This window comes from Primulina eburnea, unplaced genomic scaffold (assembly GCF_022965805.1).
Source record: "Primulina eburnea isolate SZY01 unplaced genomic scaffold, ASM2296580v1 ctg884_ERROPOS889272+, whole genome shotgun sequence".
NCBI classification, from domain to species: Eukaryota; Viridiplantae; Streptophyta; class Magnoliopsida; order Lamiales; family Gesneriaceae; genus Primulina; species Primulina eburnea.
The window spans coordinates 386,271-410,572 of NW_027331648.1; the positions used below are offsets into that span (position 1 = coordinate 386,271).

At 37.2% G+C, this 24,302-nt stretch overlaps 1 protein-coding gene and 1 long non-coding RNA gene across 2 annotated transcripts; one reads left to right on the forward strand and one right to left on the reverse strand.

Annotated features, from left to right (window-relative positions):
• Positions 1–1,767: 1,767 nt before the first annotated feature.
• On the reverse strand, positions 1,768–3,267 carry LOC140822514 (uncharacterized). The gene is made up of 3 exons (XR_012115977.1): positions 3,134–3,267; positions 2,700–2,762; positions 1,768–1,951 (listed from the first exon to the last, which is right to left on the reverse strand). It is a non-coding gene; the product is annotated as an uncharacterized lncRNA (long non-coding RNA).
• A 7,949-nt stretch (positions 3,268–11,216) lies between these two features.
• Positions 11,217–12,641, forward strand: LOC140822527 (24-methylenesterol C-methyltransferase 2). Its single transcript, XM_073183300.1, has one exon. It carries the CDS (start codon positions 11,282–11,284, stop codon positions 12,371–12,373), a length of 1,092 nt encoding a protein of 363 aa, XP_073039401.1. The 5' UTR covers positions 11,217–11,281; the 3' UTR covers positions 12,374–12,641.
• Positions 12,642–24,302: the final 11,661 nt, after the last annotated feature.

Sequence of the window (24,302 nt, forward strand, 5' to 3'; positions counted from 1 at the left end):
TATTTATTTATATTTATTTATAAGTATTTGTATTTAAATTATAAAATAATATAATAAATATTTTATGATTTTAATAATTAGATATTTAATCATAAAAATCATAAAATAATAATTGTTGATTTATAAAATATTTATTAATTTACTTTAATTATTAATAGTTATTATATTTGAAGTTGTATGTGTATTGTGTTTGAATTGTATTCATATTTTCAATTTAAATAATTTTCGTATATTAATTCTTATTATATATAATTAATTAATGTTATATAATTAAATTATAAATTAAATATTATTATTTAAATTTATTAATAATAAAACATTAGTCATAGTTAAAAATATATTAATTAAAATATAATAATTGACATATGTAAAATAAAAAGAATATTTCGAGAATATTTGTTTTGGTGTAAAATTTGAAGTAAATGGTTGAAGATGAATGTTGTATTTGATGCAGAAATCGCATTATTTTAGTATAAAATTTACTTCAAAATAGATTTCTGATTGGAGTTGGCCTAAATAGTCAAAAGCTTTCAATAGTGGCATAAAGCTTTTCAACGATTACTTGTACCAGTTTCTGAAAGAATGATCTTGTTGCTTTCAAATTATGTACATATCATTAAATGCTTATTTAATCTTTCTTTTTTTTTTTGCAACCTATAGCTCCTAACTTTCTGTTTGATCTTGGACATTTTAAGAAACTTTGTGTCAAATCGGTAGTTTGTAGGAGCTATAACTGAGAGTGTTCAGAACGGTTGGAAATAAAGTATCCACTTTGCTTTGCACATATTTTAACCGGTGAATGGATAGTGGTGATTTTTATTTAACGCGGGAAGATCAGAAAATGAAGGATCTTCAACTGATGAAAAATAAAACAGTTTGAATGGCTGTAATTCATCAGCAGTTGGTAACCTAACAATACAAAGAAATATAGTGGTTGGTTTCATGTAACAACTCAACGTTATTATTTGATCAATCATCAAAGCTTAGGACAAAAGAAATATTTTAACAAATCCAATTAAGTTTTATTTCCGTCCCAAAATCACAATCTCCACATTCACCATCATTCACAAAAGATATGTAGAAAAATAAAAAATGTTTAAAAATTTATTTATACAAAAGTAATTTAATTTTAGAAATAAATCAATTTTGAAATAAAAATTAAATATTTGCAAAAGCTAAAAAATGAAGGAAAAAAAAAAATCAAACTAACATTATTATAGATATAGAAATTAAGATCAAGAAACCAGTGGGGCATGTAGAATGGATATCATAAAACTTTATTTTCGAAAATTGAACCCCACAACAATGACCCCTAAATTTAATATTCATTCGGCAATTATTATTGATGAATGATTGTACAAGTTATTTATTAACATTTGTTTATATTTATTTATTATATCTAAAAACACCATCATATAATTGATATTTTGGACATCCATTTTGTAATTTGAAATTGAATTAGATTTTTTTAGCACTTATCTATACTATATTATTAGGCAAAAACTTGTGTAAGACGGTCTCACGGGTCGTATTTGTGAGATGAATCTCTTATTTAGGTTACTCATGAAAAAATATCACTTTTTAGAGTGAGTTTCATGTGAGACCGTTTCACGGATCATAATCTGTGAGACGGGTCAATCCTACCCATATTCACAATAAAAAGTAATACTGTGGGACCCGGACGCTAATCAAGTTCTTAATCATCGTTGGGACTAATTAATCAATTGTAAAACAGGGTCTAAATTTTTTTTTTTAAAATGCGGAACGTAGTGAAATCAACTAATATACAACTCAGTATAAAATAAAGTACAAGTCATGTATCGTCAACAAGTCAGTAAAACTAAAGTTCAACATCTAAATATCAAGTGTCAAAACCCTATATACATCCAAGTCCGAAGTCTCCACTCTATCACGATCTCTCCTCATCTTCTGGACCCTGATCATGTCCCACCTGTTGTCATGTACACATACAGACAAGACAACAACCGGATAACTCCGGTGAGAATAAATCCCAATATAAATCAACGAAACATGCAATCATATAAACAATTATAAAGCATGTAATCAGGTAACAGATATATGTATCAAAATCTGAACATAAACAATCATAGACTGTCGACAATGATCATAACTCTATCATTCAGACTAGACTCAATCCTAGTCTAGGGATCCCGGTTTCCAAATGTGGTATTCCTATATCGAATTCCGTAATAGAAGGAACTCTGTTCCTATTACTCGATATAACCAAATATGGTGTTCCTATATCGAATTCCGTAATAGAAGAATTCCAATCCTATTTACTCAATATAACCAACATCCGGTGTCCTGACCTAACCGTCATGGACTGTAGCCCTATTGCTAGCATTCTATCTTGAGACATCGTGCAATGTGCTCGTGGCGATCCCGCCACTATCAGGCACTTCCGTCCCAAGATTTCTATACTATCTTGTGACATTGTGCAATGTGCCCGTGGCGATCCCACCACTATCAGGCATGGTTGTCACAAGATTACTCGACTGATACATGTTGTCTATCTATCAAGAGAACAAGTAATCTGATACCTGCTATCTATATATCAAGAGAGCAAGTATATCAATTAACACGTGCAAAATCAATGCAATAAAGTAAAGTATGTGATTTAGGGAAACCTAAGTCTAAACCGACTCAAGTCCATCTCCCAATACCACATTGACTTATACCTTTCGTTTATAGTCTCGGTCTAAAGCAATCGAAGTTCTGAACTCAAGACTGTCTCTGTAAATCTGAAACGATATATCAAGAATCATAATATCAATATTTTATTCTCAATTCAACTCTGAATCTGATTAATCTGAATTAACTCAAATCAGCGGCATAACGGCACAATCTCAGTATTCCCGTCAATATCATATCACCAGATATTAATTACAAATCATAACCCATATTCGATACAATTTGTAATCAGTCTATAATCCAAATCTATTCGATTTCAATTAATATAATCTGAAAAATCATAACAATTTCATAATCAATCTGTTCTTCGATCTGACTTCGATTTTACGATGTCTAGTATATCAAGAACACTATATATGAAATATATTCAATTCCATCAACATCATAATTTCAAATGATAATAAAACTCAATGAAACTTACGTCCAGTTGTAGCTCTTGACGAGGGGATCTCAAAACTATGCTCGGATTAAAAATCGGATGGCCGGATCTTGCACAACCAATTTTCTAAGATACAAGGAAGCTTGAGGGATTTTAGCTATGAATTCTCGGTCTTCTCTCTTGCTGGAAATATGAAGGAAACACATTATATACATGGTTCCATGCATGGCAAGACAAGTGTCCCACTCAACTTTCCATATTTACACTTTAGTCCCTCAACTTTTCACTATTTGCAAATCGGCCCCTATTCAATCTTTTCGATTCAATTTCAATCCTAAATAAGTTCAAACATCTTGGAATATAATTCAACACTCCATAATTCTCTAATTCAATAATCTCGGTTTAAAATAATATCATTTTTATAATCTCGGACCTTACAAATACTTTTTCATTGGTGGCCCAAATAAGAGATCCGTCTCACAAATAAGACCCGTAAGACCGTCTCACACAAGTTTTTGCCCATTTTTTATGTTAAGAGTATTATTTTTTGTTGTGAATATGGGTATGGTTGACCTGTCTCACTGATTATGATCCGTGAGACGATCTCACATGAGAATCACTCATATTATTAAATTTGAGCACTTCATATTAACTAATTTTGATATTTCAATATAAAATCAAAGTTTCTTGACAGTTTTATCTTTCATAATATTTGTTAGATAACTTTATTGTAAGTTTATTAGTAATTTTTGTACATCTATCTAACTTTTTTCTATTTTACTCTCACTTATATCTAATTTATTTTAAATTTTAAACTATCTCAATAAATCTTATATAATTTATAAGTATCATATCTTGATAAAATAATGTATATTTTTTGGCAAAAACTTGTGTGAGACGGTTTCACGAGTCGTATTTGTGAAACGGATCTCTTATTTGGGTTATCCAAGAAAAAATATTATTTTTTATGCTAAGAGTATTATTTTTTATTGTGAATATGGGTAAGGTTGACTCGTCTCACAGATTAAGATCCGTGAGACGGTCTCACATTAAACCACTCATATTTTTTTATAAAAAAATTAGCAAACATAAAAAAAAAATTCAAGAAACACTAGTTTTTATAATTAATACAAAAGTTCTGGTTCACACGATCTCCAGGACATGGCATAAATCTTCTATTTAGATTACATTCTTATATCCTACAAGATATTTATTACTTAGGTAAATCTGAAAACAGCAGACAGATTCAAACACAAAAGAATTTTGTGGGATTGATACATCGTATTTTTGTTGGAAATTTGAATCAAATTTGGAGTTTAAATGAAAGTTATAACTCATGAATGTAGGAGTTTTTTTGACTCTCCATATTATTGATTTAATTATGGCTCATTATTGTAAAAACATTTTTTTAATTTCCACATTCTTGAATTAATTGAAGACTTTCGGCACTTCATATTCTAGTGTTAATTGAAAAATTAATTGAGTTAATTAATCTTGCATGACTTTTGGTGTGCATTTTACCGCTTATAAAAGTGTTTTCATTTCCTCATTCTATATACAAAAAAAAAATGATTTTTACACAAACTCAAGATCTCTATGAAGCATTCTCTTGCATTTTATATAGTTAGATTTACATTTGACATCCGTTAAATTTTGGTGATAAAGTGAAGATATGTTTTCTGCTCGCCAGTGTAGTTATTTCGTGCTAAGTTGCTACAAAATTTTGTCGTTGTATCCTTAGAAACAATTGTCCGTCCAGATCGGGACAAACTGCTTTAAAGAAATTGTACTTCTTACACTCATCAGTTTGAGTTACTGTTATTTTGTTGTTCTTTTATATACTATATTCATATTTTCAATAATATGTTTATTTTTGCTTAAGTGTTTTGTCTTTACAAGATTACTTTCGTTATTGGCTCTTATATTTTGGTTATTAGCAATTTGGCTAACATATTGTATGTTACATAAATGTAAAACCTCGTTAACGATCTTCATACTGGAAATTAAAATCATTTGTTTTACTTTTTCTGGATTGTTACCATCGTTCGTAATTTAAATATTAAAATTTATACACTATTTGTCATTATTACATGTAGCACCTGAATAATGAGTAATCGGATATTTTTAAAATAAAAAATTGATATAGTTAGATAAAATAATATAAAATTTATAAGGAATAGTTTTGATATGGTATTTTGGGGAATTTCATGAAATTGAATTGAGGGTGTAAACATGAGTTTGGTTTTAAATTATTCATAAATTGATAAATACTAATTTAGGATCTAGTTAGCATACAATTTCGTATCTATAAATTTAAATTAAAGAGTGAGTCTCGTGGATCTTAATCTGTGAGATGGGTCAACCCTACCCATATTCACAATAAAAAATAATATTCTTAGCATAAAAAATAATATTTTCTCATGAATGACCCAAATAAGATATACGTCCCACAAATACGACCCGTGAGACCGTCTCACACAAATTTTTGTCTAAATTAAATTAGATTAAAATAGTGGACATTTGGACTTTAATTAAATATCGTAGATGCACGTTACATATATTTATAAACAATACTAAATGTTTAGAGATTGTGCCGTATCGAGATTTATTTATTGAAAATTGGAAGCTAGAAATTAGGAAAAGTGGATTCTAAGCATATAATAAGGAATAGGTTAAGATGGTAATCAAATGGGAATGACTTTGTTGATGCCCGTAATTAAGTTAAATTTATCACATATGTATATTCATTATACATACATTATTTCACAAAAACTCTACAACAATATATTTGAATGCATATTGTTGTTATCAATGCTTTATTGATCTGTATCTATTGGAATTCAGTATATAGGTTTTATTTTGTCTGTCGTGTGTGATGTTACAAGAAATCTAGGTGATTAGTCTGCTCGAGTGAACACGTCAGTATGAGAGAATATCCGCTACTTTCGCGTCCACGTCAATAAATCTCGGGGTCGCCACCTACGTCACGAATCGGGGTTAGAGGTATCGGGGGATACCCAACCAAAAATCCTCCAACACTCAAATTAGCAAACACCCCAAAATATGTACTCACAAAAGCTATAGGCTTTTAGAGCATATTATGAGTCAATATGAAAAAAATTCCCTTAAAATGGTGAGATAGCTTTTATTTATAGGCTCCCTTGATGCTACATGGGCCCTCTACTGGGCCTACTCCATAATTAATTACCCAATCTAATTTTTACAACCTTAATCAATTTTTAATTACTCTCAACTAATAAAAATAAACCACTTTCTAGACTAATACCCATCATAAGCCCCCCACTCTCGAACACCTACATTCTACTGAAGGTGATCGAGAGTAGTAAATTACCAGAAGAAAAAGCTTCCTCCTATGTCCATAATAAAATAAAATATAATAACTTAACAATACACTTACTTTACTATTTATGGTAACCTTACAACTAGGTTAAATCCTCCCTCTTTATAAAAGGGTCCCATGCGCCTCACTCCTCTCCAGATAATCCGCCGCCATGTCAGGTATGCTCCCTGCTTTGCTTTCTTTGCTTTATGATTCATTATTGTTGCTTTTATATTATATATATTATTTAAATGCTTTTCCTTTACTTCATGAATTTGTGCTCCATGCAACCATCGTTCCTCTCCTTCCTCCTATTTGCTCTACTGTTGCAATCTTGTGAAGCACCTCCACATCTCTGTCTGCTCTAGCCTTGCCCGTTATTTCGAGCGCAGCCCCTGCAATTTTATCATACTTTGATCGAACGAAAACGCCCGAGAGTGGGGACTTCATCGTTTACGGCAACGGCGCCATTACGGAGATTTCTAAACAGACTCCCTTCTCTGTCACTGTGGGCGTTGCCTAGATGCTCTGTGGCGGCGTCATCATTGACGTGGTTAACGCCGAGCAAGCCCGTATTGCTGAGGAAGCAGGTGGGTGCGCTGGCATGGCCCTAGAACGCGTGCCGGCGGATATCATGGCTCAAGGCGCGGTAGCGCGTATGTTGGATCCTCAGCGAAGAAGATGAAACAGGCGGTCACATTCCCTGTTACGGCTAAGGCTTGAATTGGCCATTTCGTGGAGGCCCGGATCCTTGAAGATGTTGGAATCGACTATGTCGATGAATACCGTGGTAGCTGGTACTACATGAGCGGATGGTGATGGCCACATGCTGATGTGTTCCTCGTGCTTATGGTTCACTCGAGAATATAGTTGCATCTCTCAATTTCTTTATCTCGTTCGTTCGTTTTTTTATTTTTATTTTGCATGAATCTTTCTAAACTTAATATTTTCCCTTCTCTCTGCTTATTTACTTGCTTGCTTGAAAATGGTATTTCTGGTTTTAATGGTACGTTTTGGCTCGGTGACGGTACTGGGCTGGGCTGGTACAGGGGTTGGTCTGTGAATTCTGGTAGGTAGATTGCTTGACGTGGCAAGCTTGTTCGCTTTTTTCGCCGCAGGTTATGGATTTGGTTGGATTGATTTGTGGATTAGATTTGGGTTGGGTGAGTTGGGCTAAGGATTGGGTTTGGGTTGGTTTGGGGATTGGATTTGGGTTGCGTGAGTTGTACGCGACCGTGTTTGCATTCTCAGTGATCAGGTGGCAGGTTCCCACAGACGGCGCCAAACTGAGGTTACAAGAAATCTAGGTGATTAGTCTGCTCGGGTGAACACGTCAGTATGAGAGAATATCCGCTACTTTCGCGTCCACGTCAATAAATCTCGGGGTCGCCACCTACGTCACGAATCGGGGTTAGAGGTATCGGGGGATACCCAACCAAAAATCCTCCAACACTCAAATTAGCAAACACCCCAAAATATGTACTCACAAAAGCTATAGGCTTTTAGAGCATATTATGAGTCAATATGAAAAAAATTCCCTTAAAATGGTGAGATAACTTCTATTTATAGGCTCCCTTGATGCTACATGGGCCCTCTACTGGGCCTACTCTATAATTAATTACCCAATCTAATTTTTACAACCTTAATCAATTCTTAATTACTCTCAACTAATAAAAATAAACCACTTTCTAGACTAATACCCATCAGTGTGAGTAATCTCTTGTTTTCCTGTGCTGCATGACGAGATTCTGATGTGGATTTTTTATGTTATGTTATGTCTATCATGTGAGCCATCTCTTAGTCCATGCGGGTCGACGTTCTGCTTATCGGAGATGCACGTGAACCACATCTTGTTTCCTGATAGTCAATGTGCATCATGATAGAGATTTTGATCTGGATTCTATTGTTATGTTTTTGTATGAATTCACTATGCCAAAAATCACTTTTTACTTCAGATAATATCTGAAGTAATAGGGTACTTAAGTGCCGAAGTATATGGATGTGAAGTAATAGATGTACCTTTTACTTCGCATAATACCCGAAGTTGTAGTATTGAAAATACCGAAGTCTTTTGGCCGGTTTTGGGAGAAAAACCGGTCCAGAATTGGACCGGTGTCGAAGTAATAAATGTGTTTTACTTCATCGATTATAGTGAATAATGAAGTAGTATATCATATAACTTCCTCTTAATTATTATTTAGCGACGGAATTCATGTTCAAAACCGTCGCTATTTTGCGACAGAATGCATGTTCAAAACCGTCGCTATTTTGCGACAGAAGTAATGTTAATTACCGTCGCTAGTGTGCGACGGAATTTATATCAAAAACCGTCGCTACTTAGCAACGGGATTCATATGAGTTCAGTCGCTAATATGTTAGGTAAATTAAAAAAAATTTAATAAATCTGTGTTATGAATTGGTGCGGTAAAATATAAAAAATTTAATAAATCTGTGTTATGAATTGGTACAATCGTGTAAAAGATAAAAATTTTAAGTATCGTAAAGTGGTAAAATCGTGTAAGAAATAAAAATTTTAAGTGTTGTGAAATTGTAAAATCGTGTAAGTGATAAAAATTTTAAGTGTTGTGAAGTTGTAAAATTGTGTAAGTGAGAAAAAATTTTAATTGTTGTGAAGTGAAGTGGAAGAAATTGGAGAGAATTTGTATGTATTTATAGAGAGTGGTGGAAGAAAATAGAGGGAAAAATAGGTGGGATTGAATTTTTTTGAAAATGGCGACGGTTTTAGTAAAAACCGTCGCAACATTTTAAATCAGCGACGGTTTAAAATGGAGGGAAATATATCCGGGGTGGAATTTTTTTGAAAATGACGACGGTGTTCTTTTAACCGTCGCCAAATTTTTAATCGGCGACGGTTGATTTGAACCTGTCGCTGCTTTTAGCGACGGTCAAATAACAACCGTCGCTAAAGATAGCGACAGTTTTTAAAAAACAGTCGCTAGTTTTAAATATGCGACGGTTTTTATTTAACCGTCGCTAAAATTAGCGACGGGTTAAATTAAACCGTCGCCGATTTAAATTTTGACGACGGTTTAAAAAATCCGTCGCATGTTTTAATCTTTTTACTTCGCTATGTCATTTTTTCATTATTTTTTACTTCATCAAAATTGTTATGCCGAAGTAAAATATATAAAAAAAATACAGTGAAGCCCGTGTTTTTAAACATCCGAAGTAAAATATAATATTTTACTTCGCTTGTGTTATTAATGAAGTTATTGGTAATATATTACTTCGTAATTTATTTTTGCTGAAGTAACGCCTGGCGAAGTAAAATGTCATTTTTCACATAGTGATTCTGGCATCCTATCCGCATTTGTATTTATCATTTATTGATGTGAAATCTTTTGACGTTATTATTGAGGTCGATTTAATAGCTGGATGCAAGAGTATATTAAATAATTTGTTCTTAGGTACTAATCCAGATGATGAAGATAAATACATAGAATATGTAGGAGATTGTCAAAAAGACTACTAATGTGATACAGGTAAATCGGATGAGCTGAGTCGGGCAATTTACTGGATCAAATCTAAAATTGACGAGGGATGAGAGCACATCAAGATGTGTCCAAACCAGATGCTTTTCCTCGAGGAAAAGCTGGTACTGACCTGCAAACATAAAGATAATCACGTGAATGGACGTCGGAAAGGTTTCTGGCGTGGTCACTCCGATACTAAAGTCAGCAGATGAATGAGGAGAACCAATTTAACAAATAGGATACTATGCAAATGGTATATGGAATTCTAGAGAGTAAATGATGTGGGCAATATATATGTTAATGAATGTCTAAATGTTAAGCAAACCTGATATTTATAGTAAGAAAGTCAATTATGACCTTATTTTCAATGTCTACTTACTAATTATGGCAATATGGTTGTTCATACCCTATTTTCTGACACCAACTTCTCTGACACGTCAAACTGTCCCTTTCGTCGCGTCAAATTCATATGATTTTGACGGTATGATTACCAATATAATGTATCACATGCTTATGCACTCGAATGTGGTGCTATTATCGATGTAACCCAAATACAAAGCCATCACCTGAGAACTCGTTTGAAGCCCAGGTCTCTAGTAGTCTGGTGAGATGTTACCTCGGGCAGTCATTTGTCCGGTTGATATTGGACCAACCCAAAGCTTTTCATAACCTAATCCATGATATGGGATCATTCAGAATCCATGACCCGAGCCTCCTGGAAATATCAACTACAATTTGATACGTCAATTCGTAAGAGCTTGGAAATGCGACTATTATTTTATTTTGCAAGCTTTAATTACTGATATTTAATCTTTTAAACAAAGTTATCATTGGAAATTAACAATAATAGATTGGCTGACAAATATTTTTGAGAACTCTATTGGCTTGATTAATTATGATGACACAAAAAAAATCTAAAATTTTGATTGACTGATTAGGACATTCAAGTTTAGTATAATTAATATAAAATATAAAATTTTAATTATTTTTGTTATTATTTAAATCTATCTATACAACCATGGCTTAGTTCATTTCACATGATATATGTCCGGTCGATAAATCACGACTAATGATTCATATATGTAATCATTTTCATCACTCAACACAATATATAATGTGTCGACTAGATTATGACACTAATAATATGAGTAGCATTACCAACTACCAGTGATGAACTATGGTTTTCCTAGCTGACGTGTTGCCAGGTGATTGAGTTGAATAGCACCGGTGCAATGCACAGCTTGCACATAATAAGAACTCGAACTGCTGAATAAAGCTCCACTCGCCCTTCGCTGCCCATTTTGCAAAGTTGTCCACTTTTTCTCATTTCTCCCCAAACCTCTTTTGCCGTCTTCAATGGATTCTCTCTCTCTATTCTGCACCGCCTCTCTCGTAGCCGGCGGATTGTACTGGTTCTTATGCATTCTCGGGTCGGCGGAGCAGAAAGGCAAGCGCGCCGTGAACCTCTCGGGCGGCTCCATTGCCAAGGAAAAAGTCCAGGACAATTACAAGCAGTACTGGTCTTTCTTCCGCCGCCCTAAAGAGATCGAGATGGCTGAAAAGGTTCCAGCTTTTGTGGACACCTTCTACAATCTCGTCACGGATATCTACGAATGGGGATGGGGGCAGTCTTTCCACTTTTCGCCTTCGATTCCTGGTAAATCACACCGCGAAGCTACCCGTGTTCACGAGGAGATGGCGGTGGATCTATTGAATGTCAATCCCGGAGCCAGGATTCTCGACGCGGGTTGCGGAGTCGGTGGCCCAATGCGTGCGATTGCGAGTCACTCCGGGGCAAATGTTGTGGGTATCACCATAAATGAGTACCAGGTGAACCGTGCCCGGATGCATAACAAAAAGGCTGGTCTTGACAATCTGTGTGAGGTGGTGTGCGGGAATTTCCTCCAGATGCCCTTCGATGAGAACAGCTTCGACGGGGCTTACTCCATTGAAGCTACTTGTCATGCGCCGAAACTCGAAGAGGTCTACAGCGAGATTTACAGGGTTTTGAAACCCGGATCCTTGTATGTCTCCTATGAATGGGTCACCACAGAGTTATACCACGGAGACGACCCGGAACACGTGGAGGTCATCCAAGGGATCGAGAGGGGAGACGCGTTGCCGGGTCTAAGGACTTACAAGGATATAGCCGAAGTAGCGAAAAGGGTGGGTTTCGAAGTGATTAAGGAGAAGGATTTAGCGAAGCCGCCGTCTAATCCATGGTGGACCCGGCTCAAAATGGGTCGGATTGCATACTGGAGGAACCACATTCTAGTTACCGTGCTTGCCTGGATTGGGATTGCGCCCAAAGGTGTGGTGGATGTGCACGAGATGCTGTTTGTCACCGCTGATTACCTTACTCGAGGTGGAGAGACTGGGATTTTCACTCCGATGCATATGATTCTCTGCAGAAAGCCCGAGATTAAGCCCGGTTCCAGTTCGGATTAGGAGATATTGTAATGAAATTCGACCAAGATTACTCGTCCCGGACCCCAATTTGTTGCTGTTGGTGTTTCTTTTATATGCCATTACCTTTTAATTATCTGTTTCTCATGGGACTTCAAATTTAACAGCTTTATGGATTTTTCGAGTAATTTGTTCCTTTTATAGATAATCAAGTTTGCTTTTCTCTGATTTTTTCTCAAAGTTGGAATCTTGGACTATATTATTGCCTTTGGATTTCCTTAATTATCTTATTTAAGAAAATGCTTTGAAATCCATCTATTTTTATGTCCTATAGCTTGTGCCAACGGGAATAATGTAACCTGTTGACTGATTCCAATAGCCTAAGCTGTTTGAAATTGATTTCTTTCATTCACTTGTTTCTGTGCATATGTTTGCGAGTTTCGTTTTCTTAGTTTATATTAGACACTAGCTTTTGACTGTTTGTAGATTGTCTTTTAGTTTGATAAAATCATACAAATAAGCTATTGCGTGGACATGGCATGTGCCATAGTTAGCCGAATGACTCGGTATCTTTCAATTAGAAGATTCTTGGAGGGCCATTTGTGGTCCTGCGTACTCTGAATTTTTAAGACAGCCTGTAATACTAAGATGAAACGTAACTATTCTTGTTGTCTTGTTCATGTGCTGCAAGCTGTTATTGTGTAGATTGTCATTTAAAATGATATTCCCATGCAAATTGCTGTTTTTAAGTCTACCTGTGATAGTTTAAGAACCTTTTTGTTGATTAACTTCCACCACACTCGTAGTTGAAATATGAGGTTTTTTTTTGAATCACTGGTAAAGATCTGAACATTTTGAGATATGGGATGTGTAAATATTGAATGATTATTGGCAGTACATATTTGTTGTTCGTGTTATCGATTTACATTGAAAGCGAAATTTACTGAAACGTGATCCAGTATCCACAGATTTAGGTTACCTTCTTTCATGGTAGATACATAACTTCTATGAATTTTTCAGTCAAGAAAATGGACTTGTGTCTTGAGTTTGAGAGGTGGGACAAGTGCATCTATTTGGATATAATTTATTTGCTACTGAATCTTTATTTTCGAGTAAAATATACCAATTTGTCAAGATTGGTGTCATGTGGCATGCTTTTGATTGTTGATTAATAAGAGTTTTAGCAGATATCTGTGCATTTTATTAGTTGTAAAGTTGCAGTATCTGTGTGGATTCATCGAACAAGCATCATCATACATAGCCTTGAATTTTTATTTGCTTGTACCCTTTTTTAATGTGGTGAAATTGGTGTAGATTGTGTCATGTATCATAATTTGTGCTTATCAAAGATGCTATAAATTGTGGTACTAATAAAGTAAGCTTCCATGCGCACACACATTCCATACCAGTTGTCCAGGACTTTTATCTTTGGACAATATTTTATACAATTTTGTGAAACAATCATATGATCTTCTTTCATAAGCATAACAGTATTTGTCTTGAGTTAGAACCATTACCAAAGTGATGGGAGTACTTAGGGTGAAATACCGCATCGTACCGTACCGAAAATCTTATATCGTATACGTACCGAAAATTTCGATATAAGAAAATTTATATCGATATCGTACAGTATCGAAAATTTCACTAAATATAACTAGCATATCGATTATACCGAAATTATACGGTATATCGAGATTTCGATATGGTATCGTATAATCCGTCTTATAACGAAAAAAACATTACATTTTAAAATTTTTATGAATTTATTATTTTAAAATATTATATATTTTAAATTTTTTTATATTTTTTGAGTATTTCGGTATTTCGGTATATACCGAAATTTTCAAATTGTATACCGTTACAGTACCGAAAAATTCGGTATTATTATCGTATTGAAATATTCGGTATACCGAAAATTCGGTAAATTAAGCATTTTTTCGGTACGGTAATCTCGACATACCGAAATTTTTTATTTTTTCCCACCTTTTTCCCACCCCTAGGAGTAGTCTTCACATGCCAAATAAAATAAATGAATTTTATTTGCAAGTTTTTAGGAGGGCAAATTGAATTCATACCACTAATCCCGCGACTCCTGAGCAACTACGTCAACTCAAATCCTTCACTGTCGCTCAGAGCACTTAACAACGTGAGATTTGCTTTGCACGTTTATTTCAAGGCAAAAACTTGTGTGAGACGGTCTCACGGGTCGTATTCGTGAGACAGATCTCTTATTTGGATCACCCATGAAAAAGTATTACTTTTTATGCTAAGAGTATTACATTTTATTTGAATATGGGTAGGGTTGACCCGTCTCACAGATTATGATCCGTGAGACGGTCTCACATGAGACTCACTCTTATTTCAAACGAACAGTGTGAGTACTCATCACCGTGATTCATTCCAGTTTAGGATCTCAGCATAAATCTGGGTTTCATGCCATAGAAAGAAGTTTTTCTAGTATTTAGCTCTCTGTTTGTAACTCGAACCTGAAATCTTGTTTAACGAGCATCAACATGCTAAAAATGTAAGTTTTTGATCAGTCTAAAATTCATCAGGCAATAGTTAAATTGGCGTCCTAAAGGGATAGTTAATTTTCTTGCTACTATTTTTGTCTTATTTTAGTTTCCCATAGTGGAAAAAAAAAATAAAATGTGGAATTAGTATCATCTTGAACATGACAAACATTTCCGAAATACAAATTTGAACTTGCGGAATTTCTTTGGAATTCTTGACAAAGAATGATCATATAATTTATTCACCAATCAGCGCATGGAACCGAATGATTACGCAGTAACTTATTTTTGAAGTGTTTGGATTGAAGGATCATTCATCACATTCGTTTGACTATATAAATTCCTTCAGTTTAAACCAAAGTAACGAGTATAAATTATCACATTCTAAAAATCATTTAGAATTCATCCATTAAATTCAGTTCATAAATTCAATTTATTCCATCCAACGCAACATAAAAGAATTTTATTACGCCAAGCATAACGCTTGGCATCAAATGAATTTATGCAATATTTTGGAACCTTTATGTTATCAGAATTTAGGAACATTTACTTCCTCGGGTAGGTGTTTTATGTCTGATTTTTAAAAACAAGGCAATACCCTGAGTAGTTCCCGACCCCCTAGGACCTAGATCAAGCTCTTGGGGCTAGTTAACGGGGATTTTTTAAAAAAATAATATATTTTTAAAACTTATTTATTAAAATATTACAAATTCTAGAACATTGTGAAAATATTACAAACCGGAGTTTCCAGTTCCGGATTCTAATTTTTTTTTTTTTTAAAAAAAGCTTAAATGCGTCACGTATTCATTCACACTGTCCCGACCAGAATCTGGGACAGACTGTCCCGGATTCTGAATCCGGGACAGCGTGTTGAATCTGTGACACAATTTCATGCCTATAAATTCCACCGAGTATTTGGCGAATTCATCCATCCTTCAGCTCAAGTTTCCGGTTTCGACATTCTTCTTTATCAGCTCTTTTTTTTCTTCAGTCTGTGTCTCTTTTTTTTGTTTATAAAAAAATCAGTGATTCTCTTTCCCTTATAAATTGCGTCGATCGTGTGCTTATCGGAATTCATAATTTCATTTGATAGTTTTCTGTCGCATATCAGAATTAGAGGGAATTGCGCCGAGTTTCAGTAATTCAGAATTTGATTTGAGAGAATTGTGTTGAGTATCAGAATATGGGAGAATTGCGCTGAGTCTAAGTCGAATCTCTGTTTTTTCTTTCTACATTGAATTGTTTTTTTGTATATTATTTCTGACAATGTTTGTAATTTATTGAAGATATTGAACTCCGATAGCTGATATAATTATAAATTTCGTAATATCACATTTGAAAAGGTAATTTTAATAATTTCTTATATTTTAATTGTATTATTTATGTTGTATTATTGTAATTATAATTTGTTCGGTTGCATTATACTACTTTTATAATTTTGTTTTATTTTTAATATTAATTATGTTGTAGAATTACTAATACGAATAATAATAAGAAAGTAATAATAAATAAGAGTATGGAGTAAGTTGGGATATTCGTGCCGGAGAAATGTTGTATTACCTTATTTGTAGGATCAATGATCAAAATTTGATAAATTTTACGTTAGCTTCGTATGAGAGTTTAACGTGAAAAATCAAGTTGATCAAATCTTTATATTTTATCAAGAAGCTATATATAATAATCATAGTAAACAATCCATAAAAAATCCGACAGAAAAAGTATTTATGATATTTAAATGTGCAGATTTTAAAGTCATCTCCTTACACGAAAAAAATATATTTTAATATATGTGTAAGAAACTCATAATTAAATTTTGTTATAATTGTATACATTATGTCATTGTTTTTGGTGCAGACATGGATACTGTGAGAGCCTTACTTTATGTAGGTGGCTATGTCATCATTGAAGATGGTAGGGTATGATATAGTATCCCCGCGACAAGGCCGATTAAAATCTCTCGGTCTACTATATTTTCTCAATTGGTGAGTTATGTGTATAGCAAGCTGGAGATCGACCCATCAAAATTCTGCATCAAGTTGTCAACAAAATATTGTTATAGCTCGGTGGCTCGTTACATTGAAGAACATGTCTATATCACAGATGATGATAGTCTACAATTTATGTTTGAGTTGCCGACACTGGATTGCATGTACTTGTATGTTGATTCATCGACAGTGTTACACAAAGTAAGTAATTACGATTTTAATGCAGTCATGCCAGTAATAACGCAAGGTTTGGGAACAGTAGGTTTGAATGAAGCGGGACCTTCTATGTATCACGCCGATGAAAAATCAGCTCATACATACTCTAGGATCGACACTGATCCTTGGGATCACCATATCACTGTTCACACTGAAGAAGACTATGCATGGGGGATGAATACAACGCGAGAATGAGATTATACTTCAGGGGGTTGGGATCATCATATCACGGGTCCATCGGGAATTGATGTTGCATGGGGTTCTAGTAGGACATGCCAATTGGATTTAAATTAATGGGCTGATGAGGAAAATACCACAAATGTTAGACACTTTTATAGTTCTACTATGAATGCAAATATTCTCAATCCGAGAGACTTACTACATGTTATTAATAATATATACGTGTCATTTTTTTTAAATTTTACTGTAATTTTAGTTTGGTTATTAGCTAATTCCTACCACTAATAATTATTTTTGCCACTAGATCATTTTTTCTTAAAATATATCACTCATTAATATAAATCGAAAAGTACATAAAAAAACAAATTGAGAATAAGTTTTAAAATTTAATTTCACGTAAATATAAAATCCGTAATTTATATGCATATTCTAATTCCAATAAAACAATTAATATTATAATTATTGTAATTAAATTAAATATAGTTATTATTATTATTAAAACTATTAGGATTAAATTAAGAATAGTTTTTATTATTATATCACGTAAATATAACTATTGTAAGAATTGTAGATATAATATTATATCAAGTAAATATAAGTAAATATAATTATTGTAATTAAATTAAATACAGTTATTAAATATTGTAATTATTGTAGATATAATATTATATCACGTAAATATAATTATTGTAATTAAATTAAATACGTTAACGTGGTCGACAGCACCTTGGAGAGAAACTCCAAGGCTCAGCCCCAAGTTCAAAGTGTATAAATATATATATATATATATATATATATATATATATATATATATATATATATATATATATATATATATATATATATATATGATGTGATCCGGGTAAAATGGATGAGCAGGGTCGGGTGCTCCGTCGGGTCAAATCAAGAATTTATAGTGTTGTTAGGAAAATGAACAAGGTAGATGGCTTCGATCGTGACCTGCAAACAATGAAAGGAACTAATGAATTGGCGCCGGAAGGGTGTCCGGCGTGACCATTCCGATGCTTAAGTCAGCAGGTTTGTCGAGAGAGGAACTTAAAGCAATATGTATGGATGTTTGAGAGTGAAGAAATTTCAGACCTGTAGAATGTCAACGATACCTGCTATTTGAAGAGAAGCTAGGGTTACCTTGATGCGCGTGCTCACCTACTACTTGTACCCTCGGACGTTGACGGCCTGTCGGGTCCCTTTCTACCCGATAGCTTCGTGGGTACTCCAAGAATAAGGGACGTTGACTGCATGTCCAGTCCCTTTCTTCCCCATATTTTCGGGGATACGTTCAGGCGGAAGACGTTGACTTCCCGCCCAGTCGCTTTCTGCCCTACAATCTGTAAGATCCTCTAAGTAAGTTACTCGAGTATTGAGCCCTCGGCTTTAGCATGAAAGCCCGGTCCCTAGTTGCTCGAGAGGTAAGTAAATACCCGGCCATGCATGAAGCGCCCAGTCGCGTGGGTAACAATCGCCCTCCCGGTTTCTATAGGGGCTACTCAATGATATTTCCCGGGTCCTCCAGGACCCGAGCCCTTATAGGGGTATCACCACCCATCCCTAAAATAGTCGGGCTAGAGTCTCACTCGCTGTCCCGATTGGTGTGAAATAATTCACGGTGTATAATAGCATCGGAGCCTTTAAATATCCCGTAGAAGAGATGTCACGCATGGATGATTTGTCTCCCGGACCCTAATGAATTTTTATCCAGCCCCTCTGGATATTGCATTCGTTATAATGAGATGCACCCACAATTAATTCCTACTAGAAAACGCTCCACATCTCGAGAAATGGATAAGTCTGACACCTCGACAACTGTGCACGTCTTTTCACCTCCCGACACAATTTCCAAAACTTATCTCAACCGTTCAGGCATCTTGAAGATCAACGGTCATTATTAATTTGTTCTTATTATAAATAGTACCTTACCGATCCGCCATCATATCAGCAAAGTGTTGTTAGGAAGATACGATGGCAGGTGCTAGCAATCCCAGCGTCACTGATCTGGCGGAAGAGTTCATGAATGCATCTACGGAGAGGCATAAGACGGAAATAGAGGAGGAGGTCTTTCACAAGATTCTCGCCTTCTGGGAAGCACTGCAGGAGTTATAGCTTCTCTACTACTGTGGTGAGGCTAATACTCCCCGGCTGCTGGCGAAATTGGAGAAGTATCGGGAGTATCTAAATATTTCCGAGTTGGGGGATCCTTTTGAAGAGGACCGTATGTACGAACTGATGCTTCGAAAAGAGAGGAACACTCTCAACGATATCACTGACACCAAGGGCTACGAAGGAAGGGCTACACGAGAAGTGAGACGTTGGATGCTCCTGTGGAAAGCCTTCGTAGAGGAGGCATATTTCGATGTAATCCGAAGTGATTTCGTTAAATAAAATTATTATCCAAGTTTACTGTCTTTGCACCATTTTATCTGATGCATATCCCACGGGCTGCATAACTCGACTGACAAGATTAACTAATAATAAGTAACGAACGGAGACGTGAGGATTTCGTATTTAAAACAAAAAGAGCGCCCGAGCTCCGCATCTCTCGGGTTTACAATAATATGCCGGGACCTCGAATCTCCCGGTCTTAATTTAAAATGTCGAGGCCTTAAACCTCCCGGACTCAAGAGAAAATGCCGGGGTCTTAAACCTCCCGGACTCAAGAGAAAATGCCGGAGTCTTAAACCTCCCGGACTCAATACAAATATTACCCCGCTTACCTGGATATCCCGATTGTTACGATAACAGGTGTAAGCCTTAACTCCTTCCTGGAGACGCTTCGTATTTCGGGAAAGAAATAAGTCTAACGCCTCGATAATCACGTGTGTCCTTTCCTCTTCTGACGATTAATACTTTAGTACCTCGATATTCGTAACAGTCTCTTCGCCTACCTCGATAATAAATGCTACGTGCCTATAAATACAGGAAGGCAATGGGAGGTAAGAGATAACACCTTCGGCATGGCAAGTTCGAGCGAATCTACGGTCTGCAGTGGCATCTACGTTCCAGCGCCCAATACCCTACCTCCTCATCTGGAGGATCTGAAGAGGACCATTGAGGAGTTGGTCCTGTCGAAGGTGATGTCCACTTGGCATAAGATTCAAGATCTTAATGCCACGCTCCGAGAGGGTTTGGCCTTCACTCGGGCACAAAGAGCGGTGGCGAGGAGGTACAAACGGGAGCTCGAAGTCAACCATGTTGCCGAGCTCGCTACTGATGAAGTCCTGCTTCATGCGATGCTGCTGAAGGAAGGGCGTCAACTGGAAAAGATTTCCTCCTCTGAGTCCTTTAACATCGCCCAGTCTCCTGAACTAACCCACTGGATCCATGAGTGGCAACATGTCGTAGGTGTACTAATAATTGGTGCTAGGCATGAGCGATTCCTTTATGAATAACATATGTTTATTTGTTTCACTTTCTTCTTCACACGTTTATCAATGATAAACCGAATATAATTCGTAAATACGCGATTAAATCATCCAGAACAAAAATCTCACCTACTTTAAACAAAGCAATTAGAGCTTCGTTTGGAATAAAATGCCGGGGCCTCAAATTTCCCGGACTGAAAATAACGTGCCGGGGTTTTAAACCTCCCGGACTTAGAATAATGTGCCGGGAGCCCGGACTGAAAATAACGTGCCGGGATTTTAAACCTCCCGGACTTAGAATAATGTGCCGGGATCTCAAACCTCCCGGGCTTAGAATAATGTGCCGGGATCTCAAACCTCCCGGACTTAGAATAATGTGCCGGGATCTCAAACCTCCCGGACTATTCACGTGGTATCCGGATGATATACAACTCATCATTAAAACTTTCACCGAATGAGAGCGTTCCGTATTCCTAGATGTATCAGTCGGACGCCTTGGTAACCGTCAATGCCCCTTCACCTTCTTAGCACAATTTTCAACGAATATCCTGACCGCCCACGTGTTTAGATTTGATGGCTTCAATTAATTTTTTCCTTTGACTCATAGAGGGGACGATTCAGCTGGCTGGGACTCTTGTATTTCCTCCACATTTAAAAACGTTCACCTATAAATAAGGGGGGATAGATGCAAAGTGACCCTCCATTCAAAATGTCGAATTCAAGCGGTTCCAGTGCCTGCAGCAGTACACATGTCCTGGTGACCCCGGAGATACGTCCTCATGTGGAGGAACTGAAGAGGGAAATCGAGGAACATATATGGGCGAAGGTCATGGCCGTGCGGGACAAGGCTCATGACTTGGATTATACCTACCGCAGTCGTTTGGCCACTACTCGAGCGCAAAGAGCCAGAGCGAGGAAGTATATCCGAGAATTCGTAGTAGACCGGGTGACCGATCTGGTTGATGATGAAGTTCTGCTGCATATGATGCTGTGGAAAGAGTGGCATGCCTTGAACAAGATAATGAAGAATGAATCCTTCATCGACCTCCGCATTCACGAATTAACTAATTGGATAACGGAGTGGCAGGATTCTGTATCTAACATAATGGATCCCATAACTTTTCGCCGCTATTTTATGTAATGGAAATTTTATCGACTTCTATTGCTTTATTCTTCTGCAAATAAATCTTGTGCGAATTTATGCGGACCGAATCAATAGACTTACAGTTATTTGTAATAACCTGATCCCCCTGAACTTAAAATATAATCCCGGGCTATCGAACCTTTTGACTATAACAAGATGCCGGGGGTCTCGGATTATTCGGACTTAGAAATCTCCGTCCTGGGTCTCTAGGTTCCCGAGCTATGAAACAAACTTGCCGGGTTCTCCCAAACCTCCCGGCCTATCCACACGTCATTACAACGACACGTGTTCATCTATCCCGACGGCTAGTAATGTTTCGTATTCCGAGGAGATAAAACATCATGACATCTCGATCTGTGTAACTGTCTTTTCGTTCTGCCCGTAGCGACTTTCGAGGCGCATCGAAACCACACACGTGTTCACTCAATCGACGGTTCCGATCATTCCCCATCTCCTATATATAGCGACCCTAGGTTTTCCCAAAAATCACTTTCCAATCAGCATTCTCGGCGAAGCCCTTGCAAATTCTCTTCTCGCAGTTCCGGCATTCAAAGTTTCCTTGCTCCGACGATCTTCCACCGCATCTGTAAGTTTTTCCTTTCCATCATGTCTAACTCTACTTCCTCCACCTCCGGGGCCAATGCACGAGGCTCGGCGGGGTATGAATCTGCTGCTCTTCGTTCTGATTCGTCTCCTTCTCCCACTTCTCGCCGCCCTTCTACCCATGCCGCCAGCAAACCTATAAGCTTGAAACCCCCATCTTCTTCGAGACCTTCTAAACCTTCTTCTTCGGGCATATCCCGGATCCCCAAAAAAGATAAGGGTATGGGTAAAGCCCGGGTACCTGGCCAACCTTCAGCCGACCTCCCAGAGATTCCCTGGTTTTCTTCTCTGCCAAGCTCCTTGCGTCCAGGAGCAGAGGAAGAACTTCGAACCCTGGGGGTCATTCCTTCTTCACACACTATTCTCATACCCAAGCCCTCTGACCGGGCTGATCAACCTCCCCCGGGTTATATTACTTTCTTCCGAGACCAGCTTCGAAATGGTCTCCGATTTCCTATTCCCTTATTTTATATCGAGGTTGCCAAATTCTTTGGTGTACCTCTTAATCAATTCCATCCCAACTCTTTCCGGATTATGGCTTCGGTTTTTGTCCTTTTCCGAATGCATGACCTAGTAATAAATTCCAAAGTTCTTCATTACTTTTTTATTTGTAGATTAGGTGATAATGCTTTTTCCCTTTCTGCTCGGCTTAATGCCCGCTTCCTTGATGATATCCCCTCCTCTCAAAAGGGATGGAAAGGCAGATATTTTTTTATCAAACTCCCGGCTAGTCTCGATTGTCCGACCGAGTTCATTCCTCCTCTTCCTCGTCAGCCAGAGCTTCCCCAAGCGTATAAGTTTGAGGAGTTTTATACCCGAAGCCTAGCCTTGGTGGAGGGTCAAAAGTTTTCTTCCTCCACCCTTATAACCCAAGAGCATCTGGCCACCTATCACCTAAGTAACCGGGCTGAAGATCCGATTAACCGAGTAGTCGACGAAGTTGCTGGCTCGGGCCTTCAGCCCGGTAATTCTCATTTACCTGTTATGCCATCATCTCCTTTATTGATATTTGCACTTGGATTCTAACCTCCTTTGCTTTATATGCAGATTTAATGGAGGAGGCTTTTGCTAGGAGATGGGCAGCCGAGAAGGCGGCCAAGGAGAAGAAAAGGGCAGCCCGAAAGGCTGCTGCTGAAAAGAGAGCGGAGGATGTGGCTGCTCGGGCGAAGGAGACGGCCCGGGTACAATTTGAACTTAAGAGAGCGGAGCCTGAATCCAGGGAAGATGATGAGGACCTCCTCCCCCTTAGCCAAAGGCCAAGAAGAGTCACGACCATCCCGGTGGTGACTCTCAGCGAGGATGATCAAGCGGGAGGCCAGGCATCCTTTCAAGCGATTCAATCAGACACGCCTCCCCTTCTGCGCGATGACCAGGCACCCCTCCAAGAACCTTCACAGGAATCTCTCCAAGGGCCTCTCCCAGAATCTTTCCAGGGGTCCTTGACAGGGCCCATCCTCCCTTCGCAGCCCAGCGGGTCTGTCTTCTCCACCGAAGGAGTCTCCCGGGTCGGGGCAGACTTTCTCAAGCAAATGCTCCTTCCTACTGATCAGGCCTTCCTGAAGAGCATGCCACCAACCCCTCGATGCCTGGATGGCTTGAACAAGCTTCTGGCTGTAAGCTTCTTTCTTCCCCTTTCCTCTCTTCTCTTTTTATTATTATGGCCTTGCCAACCCTGCCTTCTCTTTGAAAAATAGGGTGCACATATGTTAATGTCAGCCTATGAAGAGGTGTCCTCCTTAGCCAACCACCAGGCTCCCCAACTCCGGGTCTTCCAAGAGACGCACGAGCTTATTCAAGCGGAGCTTGCTCAGTTGAAGGGATTCCATTCACAGACAGTGGCAACCCTTCAGGGTTCTGTGGAGTCTGCTCAGGCGGAGCTGGCCAAAGCCCGGGAGGAATTAAAGGAAAGTCATATCAGGGAGGAAACTCTTCAAAAGCATCAATTGATTC